The following is a 12865-nucleotide window of genomic DNA, read 5'->3' on the forward strand; positions in this document are numbered from 1 at the left end:
AAGACAAAGTATATGTGAACTGCTGTATGGAAAGTGAATTTGCTCTGTAAATCTTCACCCAAATCACAAAAAAAAAAAAAAAAAAAAGAACCCAGTCGCTACTGGCCAAAGTAGGATGTGGAACAATGTTTTTGTGTAGTATGTTATGGCAATTGAGCTTGATGTCCCCTAAAGAAGATTTGTTTTACTTTCAATAGTTCATGCACATTTGATTTCATGACCCCAATTACCATTCCCAACTATAAAAAACACCTCCTCCTCTCCTCCCTGTGACTACCCCCTCCCTGTGCCTTTCTTATCTATGCATTCCTGTATGTTCAGCTTTCCCTTTATGTGAATGCTGCCCCTCTCATGTCTCATGGCTGGTGCATCTCCCTAGAGTAGGTGGGTGTGTTGCCTTGGGGTAGGTGTTCTGCATGTAGATCTTTCTGCTGTTGGGCTGAGAGCCAATCCACGGAAGTGAGTCAATTTCTAGGCTCAAAAGGTAACCTGGGGCAATAGTCTTGGGGGTTCCACCCATCTCTATTTGACCAGTAATTCTGGTCATTTTTGTGTTTTTGAATTTTGTTCCACATTTTTCCTCCCACTCTATGCAGGATCTCCAATTTGATCCCATTCTGAGTAGTTGGCATTGGTAGCCAGGCACCATCTAGTTCTTCTGGTATTGGGTCATGAAGACCGAGGTCCTCGTGGTCCATCTTATCTTTGGACTAATTCTTTCCAGATGACTTTTATTTTCTTCACTCTTCTTTGCTCCAGACAAGGGATACCAATAGTTGCATTTTAGATGGCCATTCAAAAGCTTTTAAGACTTCAGTCCTTGCTCACCAAAGCCGGATGTAGAACAAGATTTTTATGTACTATATTGTGCCAATTAAACATGATGTACCCCGAGACTATGGTCCCAAGCCCACAGACCTGGTGATTCTCTCTCTCAAGATGGTTTTTGGTCTTTGAGAAGCTACTCCAACCCTGTCTTCTGTTGTTTCTGTATTGTATGTGCTAATTTTGTAGCACAAGTGCATATGTAAGATTATCTTCAGCCAAATCTATGCTTAGTCTAGGGTATATTGCTTTTCACCAACCCCCAACTGATCTTCTCATATGTCTATGCATTTATACATAGCCTGGTATTTGGTGCCAGTGGTAATGCAGTATTGTGTATATAATAGTATTTGGCTCTGTTGCTTTATCTTTTTTGCATGTTTCTGTATCTTTCCTTTTTCCCAATATAACCATGCTGGTCACATATTCTTTCCATACCACCCTTCCCTTCACCCAAATCAACATATGACCCCCAACAAGTCTGAAATTTTCCCTCCCATCCCTGGTAACCAACAAAGTGAGTTTTCTTCCCTGCATAAACTTTTCCTTGAGTTTTTACAATAACAGACTCATAAAATATTTAATTTTCTGTGATTGACTTATTTCACTCAGCATAATATCCTCCAAATTCATCCACATTGTGAGATGGTTTGTGTATTCTTCATTATTCTTTAATGTTGCATAGTATTTCATTATGTGAATGTACCATTGTTTGGTTATCCACTCATCTGTTGATGGGCATTTAGGTTGTTTCAATCCCTTTGCTATAGTGAATTGTGCTGCAGTGAACATAAGTGTGCAAATGTCTATTCGTGTCCTGTCTCTCACCTCTTTAGGGTATATTCCTAGTAATGTAATTGCTGGATCAAATGGTATTTCTGTTTTTAGTTTTGTAAAGAAACACTATAACATTTTCCACAATGGTTGTACCATTTTGTAGTCCTATCAGCAGTGTATGAGAGTTCCAATCTCTCCTCAACCTTGCCAGCAATTGTCATTTTCTGTCTTGTTGAACTTTGCTATCATTGTTGGGGTGAGATGATATTTCATCATTGTTTTGATTTGTATCTCTCTAGTGGCTAATAATCATGAACATTTCCTCATGTGTTCATTGGCTGCCTATATGTTGAAGAGAATATTTGATGTCATATGTTAAATTTATTATATATATATATATATATTGTCCAAACATTGTGAAATTATGCTGCTTTTGGTTGTCCACTGTTGCTTATATTCTCCTAGTCTATTGACATACGAAGTGTTGTCTTAGCAGGTAGAGATTGGAGAAGCAAATACGATATGATATGGGCTATATTAGGGGAGCCCTGGTAGCATAGTGGCTAAGACACTTGCCTGCTAACCAGACGGCTGGCGGTTCAAACCCACCAGCCACTCCTTGGAAGGAAGGTTGGGCAATCCTACTTCCGTAGTGATACTGCCTCGGGAACCCAAGGAGGGGTCGCTGTGAGTCGGGGCCGACTCGACGGCACATAACAACAACAACAACAACAACATGGGCTATATTTGGTTGGGATCAGTACAACATTAGAGAAGAGATGCTTTAAAAATCATTTTCGAATCCTGAGAAGAAATCCTTACAGAAGCCTAAAATACAATACAACTATTATGGAAGGAAAATTATATCTCTTCCAACATGTGTTTTTGTGTTTGATTTGTGTCTGTAATGTATGTCTATTACCACCTAGGCTATCTTTCTGGCACATGGACCCAGTTTTAAAGAGAAATTGGAAGTTGAACCATTTGACAATATTGAAGTCTATAACCTAATGTGTGGTGAGTATATGTTTATAAATTCACCAGCAAGTGGTGGCTATAGTTCTAACAATATGTGTTTTAGAATTGGTGATAAACTGATTCCCAGAAGCAATATGCTCTCCATTAAGAAGACAAAGTAGAAAAGTTGAGGAAGAATTATTTATAACTTTCAGTAATTGATAAACATTAGATCTCAGGAGACCAAGCTTTTCCATTAATTAGGTACTATATCATAATTTGGAACCCTGGTGGTGCAGTGGTTGAGTGGCCAGCTGCTAATTAGAGAGTTGGTGGTTTAAACTCACTAAGCACTGTGCAGAAGAAAGATGTGGCAGTCTGCTTCTGAAAAGGTTACAGCTTTGAGAACATTATAGGGTAGTTCTACTCTGTCCTATAGGGTTGCTATGAGTCAGAATCGACTTGAGGGCAATAATTTTTTTTTAATGATAAATTAATTATAGAAAAGGGACACTTCAAACTTTTCAGAGCAGGAGAAATACAAGCTGAAACACAAGTAATTTCTTGTGATTATAATGAGGGGTTCTGGCATAAAAGAGTGGTGAGAAAGTCTCTTCGGATACACTTATTCTTCTCATACCCAATGTAAGAAACAATCAGAGTTTTTTTTTTTAAAGAATTAGAGTTTTAGAAAATCTAACCTACCTTTCTGCCTATGTGCTTACCACAGACCATTGTATTCATTTACCTAGGCAAAACAACCAGTAAGCAGAAACTTCACTTTTAGCTTTAGGAATTTTGATATAAATATGTTCAAACTGTCTCTTTTAATCTGACAAATATATATATATATATATATATATTTTAAATACCCTGTTGCAGCCCTAACAACTTAAAGTCTTGGTTCCCAAGGTTGGGTTCAAGGCTGCTGGCTGTTAGGGAGGAGGGTTAGATGGAATTACATAAATGTCCAGGCCTAGAGAAATCTATTTGGTGGAACTCATTAGGAGCCACATAGAAGACTATGTTTGCAAAATGTTTGCATGGCTTGTTTTTATAGAAGAAAATTAGAAAATGTTTTCTAGATATTCAGCAAAATTTACTAGTGTTATATTTTTTTTAAAGTATCTCTGTCCTTTTCATATAACTAAGTAAATATACTACAAGTACTTCTTTAAACTCACTTTTTTCTAAGAGGATAGCGTTTTATACTAGAAAACTGATATGTTTAAAGAGCAAAGTGATCATTGAAAAGAAGTTCCTTTTCATTGGTGGAACAGAAACAGTTCATAAAAGTTCCTGCAGCCCATCTTTGGTGGCTACTCCTATTCTCTAGAAACACTAGATGTCGGAAACTCGAGGCAAAGCAAGTCAGTCAGCTGAATGGCATATGCAGTACATGCTGCATTAAAACAGAATTTATTAAACAAAGTGAAACGGTAGGTGTTTGTTTTCTCCCCGAGGAGTGCTGCTTTCCAATTTAAAACTACTTTAAACTTATTTTTAAAACAGATCTTCTACACATTCAACCAGCACCAAACAATGGCACACACGGTAGTTTAAACCATCTTCTGAAGACACCTTTTTATAAGCCAACCCACCCAGAAGAAGTGTCAAAGTCTTCTGTTTGCAACTTTACTAATCCGTTGCCCACAGAATCTCTAGAATGCTCATGCCTTGAGCTACAGAACGTAAGTAATAACTTCATGCATTCTTAAGAATGTAAAGAGGAAGCTAGTCTGTAGCCAAGGTGGTTGATACCCAGGGGAGCTGACAGATTTGTGTCCTGGCTCAGACAGTTACTGCACATGTGATTTCTCTATAAATGAGAGATGCTTTTTAAGCTGGAAAGTGCTATTTAGAAATTGTTAATTAACAGTATAATTAATTAATAAATTAATTGTTAAAGAAAACAGTAGAAACTTGGCTGTATTTTGATTCCATTCATAGACCATTTCTCTCACAGCTAAAGAATCAGATGGTCATGGTTGGTTATTCAGAACAGAATAAGCATGGAGGTGTACGCAGGTGTGTGTATCTCATAAAATAGGTATCTGGTGTTAGACACACCCACTGTGGACTCATCTGATGGGAAATGCCTGCAAGAAAGTCTGACGTTCACAAGTCATTCCAGATAAACCCAGACAAGCAGTTGACAGGGAGAATCACAGACAAAGCAACGGAGAATCCCCTCAGGGAACCCTGGGAAGCAGGCCAACAGACAGTTGGCCTTGGGAAGGTCCTTGTAGCAGAAAAGCACCAGACTCAGACGCAGAAGACTCTCAAAAGGCAAGATTCCAGTGCTAGGAGGGTCCTAAGATAGGGATGCAAAACACAAGGACCAAGCCCACCTGTGAGAATCAGAGCACATGAATAGGGATGGAAATCCAGAAAGAAATAGGAGCCCAGGTATCAGGAATCCATCAAGCTAAGACAAATACCAAGGCAGATTTGATGCCAACTTTAAAATATGATTGTAGAGCAAGAATTGTTCCTTATAGCCAGGGGTGGGCGAAGAAATTAAATTCTCTCATCTTCAAAATAATGTTACAGGACGGGTGTTTCATTTCCCATATTATAGATAAAAAGGGCTCAGAGATCTTAGACAAATTACCCAATGTCGAAGTTGATCTAAACTCTGAAGTACAAATTCTTCTCTGTAAATTTTTCTACTTCCTGCTACTCAAAGTAAGCTCATTGGAGACACACAATCTCAGATTCTCTTTCAGGCTTTCTTAACTACAGACTGCATTTATAAGATCCTCAAGTGACTTGTACACACATTAGAGTTTGAGAAGGAATGAATGTTGTCATCCCAATTTAGGAGTTGATTCCAGGTGTGGTCAGAATGCTTTGCCCCATTATCAATTATATCTTTGCAAGTGCCACCTCTCATGCCCTCACACACACATACAAAAGCATGCAGTAAATTATAGTGGTTCAGAGTTAGTGGCAGAATTGGCATTAAACTTAAGTTAGTCTGGCTTCTTTGTTCAGTAGTAAAATACTTTGGGTGATTACTACAGAAATGATCTTAAACACCCTTTAAATTCTGTGTCATTATTTCAACTTACTCCCCTCTCTCCCTATTATCTTGCAGGTGAGTGTTGTAGAGCGTGTGAATCAAAGGCTAAATCTCACATCAAATGAAAGTAAGTCAATATAAAGTTTGTGAAGTCTTTGATGTGTAGGTCTCCGGTAGAAGCCTTGTGACTCCATTTTTGTTTTTACCTGCCTCAAGATTCCTCCTGGCTCTTCTTCCCTTTGGCGTGACCATCATCCACTTTCATGCCAGAACTGCTTCAGAACAAAAGACAATGCCACCTTTTTGTGATTCCCCAAAATAAGCTCACAGAGCCCCCTTTAAAAAAATTTATTGTGATTTGGGTGAAAGTTTACAGAGTAAATTCATTTTCCATACAGCAGTTCATACACATTTTGTTTCATGACATTGACTGCAGTTCCTCACAATAACAGCTCTCTTCCCACTTCCTCTCTGTAGATGCCTCTTCTCTGTGTCCTTCTTTCCTACGCATTCCTGCCTCACCATCCCTGAGCTATCTCCCTGTGCCAACACTGCCCTTCTGTTCTCCCACAATTGATTACTCTAAGGAGTGTACATCTATTTGATATAAATGTTCACCCTATATACCTGTCTCTCTCTCTATATATATTGTTTGACTGGAAGCCATACCATGGGAGTCAGTTCAGTTCCACACCTGAACGGTAACTAAGGGCTATAGTCTCAGGGGTCTCACCAGGTTCTAACAAACCAGTAAACTTGGTCTTTTTTTTTTTTTTTTTTTTTTATGATTATAAGTTTTGTTTTATTCTCTCACTCTATCCAGAATCTCCTGCACTGATTCCTTTCCAAGTGGTTGACAGTGGTAGGTGGACACCATCTAGTTCCTCTGGTCTCATGGTCATATAGGCTGAGGTTCACATAGTCTACTACTCTTAGACTAATTGTTTCCATGCATCTTTGTTTTTTTTTATTCTTCTTTGCTCTGGATGAGGAGAGATCCATTGTTGCCTCTAGATGGCTGCTTGCAAGCTTTTAAGACCCCAGTTGCTACTCACCAAAGTAGGATGTGTTAGGCCGAAGCAAACCCAAGCCACCAACATTTCAGTTAGCAACTTCCTCCAGATGTCAGGCCCTGATGAGACAGCCTAATAAGACAACCGAAGTGACAGAACCCACCCAGACTGGAAAGTCCCATGCAGTGACAAACTTCCTCTTGTGAAGCCCCCTCATGCTAAATAAATACAGACCCATACTAACAGCTAATTGGACCCCACCATTTCCTTAGTGTCCCCACTTAGGTCCTCTACAAGACTATAAACCCTACCCTCCCCAGCCAGGCGGTGCGACTTCTCGGGCCCCTCTCAGGGACCCATGAACCTCGCCTGGGCCCCTCTCGGGGACCTGTAAACCTCACCTGGAAACTCAGAATAAAAACTTCTCTTTAACCTCACTTTTGTGCATCCTCTTCTCCTTACTGTGGCCTTACAGGATAGAACATGTTTTTGTGTAGTACATTACACCAATTGAGCTTGATGTACCATGGTACCATGGTCCTGAGCCGACAGGTCCAACTACTTGCTTCCTCAGCAATGGTTAGCTGTGGCCAAGAAGTTGTCATAACTTGCCCCTTGTTAGCTCTTATATATTTGGACATTCTTACAGCACATACAAATACATGTGTAGAAATATCATTTCCCAACTTTATATATAGTATATTCCTTTTTGCCTAGACATACTTGATCATTCAGCCTGTCAACCCATTTATTTACCCATAGATTGTTTGTTACCACTGACAATGCAGTATTATATCTGTAAAAGGATTTATCTTTGTTGTCTGCACCTCTTGCTCACAGAGCCTTTTGAATAAAAAGAGTTTATTGCCAATATATAGGAACAATAATAACAATAAAGATCTAATAACAATAGTGGCAAGAGGTAGTTATAAAGGTCCCAGGAACACAAATTCTTTGTAATGGTTGTGTCACACGTGCAGTCTCCTATTCCTTTTCTTAGATGTGAACAGGCCAATTGCTTGGGTTTGAATCCTACCTTTACTACTTCCTGGCTGTCTAAACTGGAAAATTACTCAACCTCTCTGTGTCTCAGTTTCCTCATTTATAGTAATAACACTACTCATGCAAGATAGATGTAAAGATTAGAGTTAATGCATGGAAAGAATTTAGAACTGTTCCTGGCCTACAGTAATACTATTATTACCTGTTGTCTTTAAATGAGAAGCCTTGGTAGTGCAGTAGTTAAAGCACTTTGCTGGAAACTGAAAGACTGGCAAAAAATTCAAACCCACCAGCCGCTGCAGAAGAAAGATGTGGCAGTCTGCTTCTGTAAAGATTTACAGCCTTGGAAACCCTATGGGGCAGTTCTATTCTGTCTTATTGGGTTGTTATAAGTTGGAATCGACTCCACAACAGTGGATTTGGTTTTTGGGCCTTTATTGTGGTGAAAATTAGTGATTTTCTTGACTGATTCCTATTCTTATTAAGAACCTTTCTTTGGGAACCTCCCATAACTAGCCCTCTCATCCCACTGGCTCTCAATTTCTTTCCCGAAAAACTCATACCAGAGGTCCCTGGATGGTGAAAACTTTACAGTTTACTCAAAGGAGGGTGCTCAAAGACACCTTACAAGAAAGGCTTTGCTATCTACTTGAGCCACTCTGGCAACTGGTTTTTCATTTTCTTTTTTATACCCATACTAAAAAGATAAGGCATTCTGCCATTAGCACACAATGACCGTTCACATTAGCATTTCACAAAAGGGCTACCATACTTCCCTAAAGGGTCTATCAGAATCTTTGGTGGAGGAGGAGGAAGATGGAGTTCAATTAAAGTCCTTCTAACTCAGGTTTTTATTTTGGTTGCACATTAGAATCACCAGTAGAGTTAATTTAAAAAACAAATAAACAAAGAACAAAAAAATAATAATAAAATAAAAATTCCTGTGCCTTAATTCTACCTTGAGAGCATTTGATTTCATTGTTCTGGGGTGTGGTCCTTGCACGTTAATATAAGCTCCCTAGGATACTACAACGTTAGGCTAGGGTTGAGAAACACTAGTCCAACCCAACTGGAAAAGGTTATTTCTTCAGAGCTGCTAAATTTTTCCTGGTTTAATGAAAATAGCCAGCAGTATAATAGGACTTTACAGAAGGCTTTTATATGCATAATCTAACATGTTTAATTTAATTCTCAAAAAACCAAGTAAATAGTTGTTATTATCCCCATCTTATAGGTGAGGAAACTGAGTTTATATCCTGGTTGTGTACAATTATTTTATTTGAAACTGTAGAACCATACTAGATCATTTGAGTTACCTGTGTATCTATACATGTCTGTGTGTCTGTCTATCTATGTAGATACCTATAACAATTATACTCTCAAGGCTTTAGAAGATGCCTTTAAAAAAAATAAAAAAACCCAAACTCACTGTGGTCTAGTCGATTCAACTCATAGCAACCCCTCCTTGGGTTTCCAAGGCAGTATCTCTACGGAAGTAAATTGCCCAATCTTCCTTCTGAGAAGTGGCTGGTGGGTTTGAACCTCCAGCCTTCTGATTAGCAGTCAAATGCCTTAGGCACTATACCACCAGATGCCTTTGCAATTCATTTATTTATTAAAAAAATATTTATTGACTGCCTACTATGTGCCAGCACTATTCCATGTTCTGAGGATACCATAGTAAACAAACTAGATAAAATTTCTGACTTTGTGAAGCTTTATATTCTTTTGGTAATAATGTTATGTTCAGATTTTTTTTTTTTTTCATCTTGTAGCTGTTTTGATCACTCCTAAGTTTATACAATGCCAGCTAAAAAAGATACTCCATTCATCTCCATTTGGTTACCACAGGTTTTGCTGAGCAGTAAGTGGCTGCTAAGGAGCATACTTGCCACAAACCTGCTGCTCTTCAGAGGCACAGGAAAAAGCTAAACTGGGGCAATCTGCTTTCACAAAGATTTACCGCCTTGGAAACCCAATGGGGTCTCTATGAGGTGGAATCGACTCGATGGCAGTGAATTTGGTTTCTTTTTTATAGCATAATGTGTTTCAATGAAAGTTAACTTGTGTTTATAAACCAATACTATATGAACACTTTAGAGCAATTAATAAACAAAAAACAAACTGAATGACAGCAAATTATTGATAAAGATAACAACATGACCATTAAAAGAAAACTAATAATTTTCACCAGTTCTCTACACTTAGGCAAGCCACTCTACCTAAACATAATTTTCTCCTTTAAAAAACAGTATTTTGAATTAAGAATCCACAAAGCTTCTGTGATTCTTATTAGAAAAATGTGTGTAAATGCTATAAATAGTTTTTAGAAATATCGCGTGGTAGATGTGAAAACAGACTGCTTTCAAATTCATAAACATGCCCCAGTCTACCCCAGTCTCTGCTCTCCTGATAGACTTGGGCAAGCCACTTAGTCTTTTTGAGTCTCTGATATCTTATTGGTAAACTGAAGGTAATTCTTGCAGCCAAGGCATAGAGTTTTTGAGAGGATCAAGTAGAGTAATGTATGCATAGGGTCTTTGTAAATCTGGTGGGTAAATTTGAAAAGGATTATATGAATCAAGGTCAAGATAAGCTGAAGCACAAATGCACATCAGATCACCTCCTGCTTAATAATTGCAAACATTTATTAACAACACATTGAATGTGGTAGTATACTAGAAACAATATTATACAGAAAAAAATATTCCAAGATAATTACTGCATCCCAGACAAGTCCATCTAAACCAAATCCATTGCTTTTAAGTTGAATTCTGATTCATAGTGACCTACAGGACAGAATAGAACTGCCCCATAGGGTTTCCAAGGCTGTAAATCTTTATGGAAGCAGACCTCCACATCTTTCTCCCATAGAGCAGTTGATGGGGTTGGATTGTCGACCTTTCAGTTAGCAGCTTAGCATTCAACCACTGTGCCACCAGGGCTTCATCTTAGGCAAGTACTGCTCAGATGTTAACATGCGTGTACATCATTTGGGAATCTTGAAAAAGCATATTCTGTTTCTGTGAGTCTGGCATGAGGTCTCAGATTGTGCATTTCCACAAGCTACCATGTGCTGCCAATGCTGCTGGACGTTGGGTCTTACTTGAAGCAATAAAGTACTAACACAGGGTTTGCAAACTGTGGTCCTCATGGGAAATCTAGCCTGCTGCCTGTTTTCGTATAGCCCATGAGCTAAAAAGGGTTTTTGCCTTTTACACTGGTTAAAAAAGCAAAGTAAGACTATTCCATGAATTGTGAAAATTATATGAGTTTCAAATTTCAGTATCTCTAAATACAGTATTACTGGAACACTACCATGCTCATTTGTTTACTTATTGTCTATGGCTTCTTTTGCACCACAATGGGAGAGCTGTGTAGCTCTATGTAGCCACAGAGTCTATGCGGCCCACAAAGCTGAAGATATTTACTACCTTGCCTATTATAGAAAATGTTTTCAGCCCTCGTATTATAAGGATATTTAGAAAATAACCTCACATGAATGCTCTCACCAACTCCCCATCTTGTTTAGTTTCTTTGCCTTTCAAATCATACTCCCAGTTACACAAGTAACCCATACATTTGCTTTAACAAACAGAAATTTATTCTCTCACAGTTTAGGAGGCTAGAAGTCTGAGCTCAGAGCACTAGCTCTAGGATAAGTCTCTGTGTCTCTTAGTCCTAGGAGGATTCCAGCACAGAGACCCTGGATCCAAAGGATGCACTTAGCTCCTCGCTCTTCTGTCTTGGTGGTAGTAGGTCCTTCCCTTTCTGCTAACTTGTCTCCCCTTTTATCTCTTGTAAGGTAAAAGATGTTGCAAGCCACATTCCAGGGGAAACTCTCCTTACGTCTAATCAGGCCTGTGATGAGATTAAAGGTGGTGTAGCCTACCTTGGTTCTCTTACAACTGATTGGCTGATCACATCATGAGGAATCATTACATTCCTGCCACATTACATAACTCCCAGAGCACTGAGATTCGTGGCCCAGCTAAGTTGACACATATTTTTTGGGGACACAATCCATCCATGACAGAGTACTTGGCACAAATAAACCAATAGGTAGTGATAGTTATTATAAGCATAAAAGCATTTGCTGATTTCATAAACATTGTTTTTGTTATTTTTGTTTTAGTAACAGCAACAGAGAAAGAAAATATGCCATATGGGAGGCCCCGGGTTATGCAGAAGAACAAGGAACACTGTCTCCTTTACCACAGAGAATACGTGAGTGGATTTGGAAAAGCTATCAGGATGCCCCTGTGGAGCTCATATACAATCCACAAACCAGTAAGTCTCTGAGTCCATTGTCCCAAGCAGGCTGGAAAACATTAGTAATGCTCTGATATTCTAAGAGTTTGTTATCGCACTATGTGGTCCTGTTTGCTGAGCGAATAAGCCAAACCACTCAGCACCAGAATTTGGGTGAAGGACTTACTGAGGTGAAGCTTACCAAGGAGCCAGGGGAACTCACCCCAATCGGCCTCCCTGTGCCAAAGCTTGAATAACCGTTTACAGGGCTCAAAAAATAAGCAAGTTCTGCACATTCAATAATTTTCTGGGAAATCTAATACATATTCAAAGCAGGGTGGAGACTTCTTTTGGAAACGAACAGTCCTTTGGACCCCCTTTCACTTCTGATGATCTTCCCTGAACTTTATATCGCTGCACTTTGGTTCCTTCCAGTCTTCTCACAGGGAGCACCTATGTTCCAGGCGGGTCATCCAAGGGACATAGTTCCTCTTTACTGTGCATGCATGGAGGCCACAACTGGCTAAAACTAGCTCTTGTGTTTTCCTTAGCCTCATATCTTCCCAGTTCCTGGAACATACATTGATTAATACAAGCTACATAGGTTAAGCACAGCTGATATAATGGTTCAGCACAAGCTGACACAATGGTTGAGCAAAAAGGGGGAGGATTTAGAAACTCAGTCCTTATGGCTGCTAGTTCTTGGGTGGTACAATGGTTAATATGCTCAGCTGCTAACCAAAAGGGTAGAGGGTTGAGTCCATGCAGAAGTGCCTTGGAAGAAAGACCTGGCAAACCACTTCGAAAAATCAACCATTGAAAACCCTGTGGAGGAGCTGGGAAGATGGCAGACTAGATAGAAGGACTGCACAGACCCTCTTCAACAAAGAAAAGGGAAACCAATTGACACAGACACAGAAGTTAATCTTGGACCCCTGAGCCTTGAAGAGAAGGATTCAGAAGTAGATTAAACCCCAACTAGCAGAAGAATTTGCATGAAAATACCAAAAAAGGA

At 39.2% G+C, this 12865-nt stretch overlaps 1 protein-coding gene across 1 annotated transcript in view; it reads left to right on the forward strand.

The window, feature by feature from the left end:
- Window positions 1–12865, forward strand: part of ENPP3 (ectonucleotide pyrophosphatase/phosphodiesterase 3) — a 134767-nt gene that overhangs the window by 69423 nt on the left and 52479 nt on the right. Inside the window, exons 16-19 of the mRNA XM_007947391.1 lie at window positions 2532–2619; window positions 4072–4250; window positions 5660–5711; window positions 11735–11889. Coding sequence (XP_007945582.1) covers window positions 2532–2619; window positions 4072–4250; window positions 5660–5711; window positions 11735–11889 — 474 coding nt within the window. The remainder of the gene's footprint in view (window positions 1–2531; window positions 2620–4071; window positions 4251–5659; window positions 5712–11734; window positions 11890–12865) is intronic.

Source organism: Orycteropus afer, unplaced genomic scaffold (assembly GCF_000298275.1).
Source record: "Orycteropus afer afer isolate SDZICR_OR568_19922 unplaced genomic scaffold, OryAfe1.0 scaffold00182, whole genome shotgun sequence".
In the NCBI taxonomy this organism is placed as follows: domain Eukaryota; kingdom Metazoa; phylum Chordata; class Mammalia; order Tubulidentata; family Orycteropodidae; genus Orycteropus; species Orycteropus afer.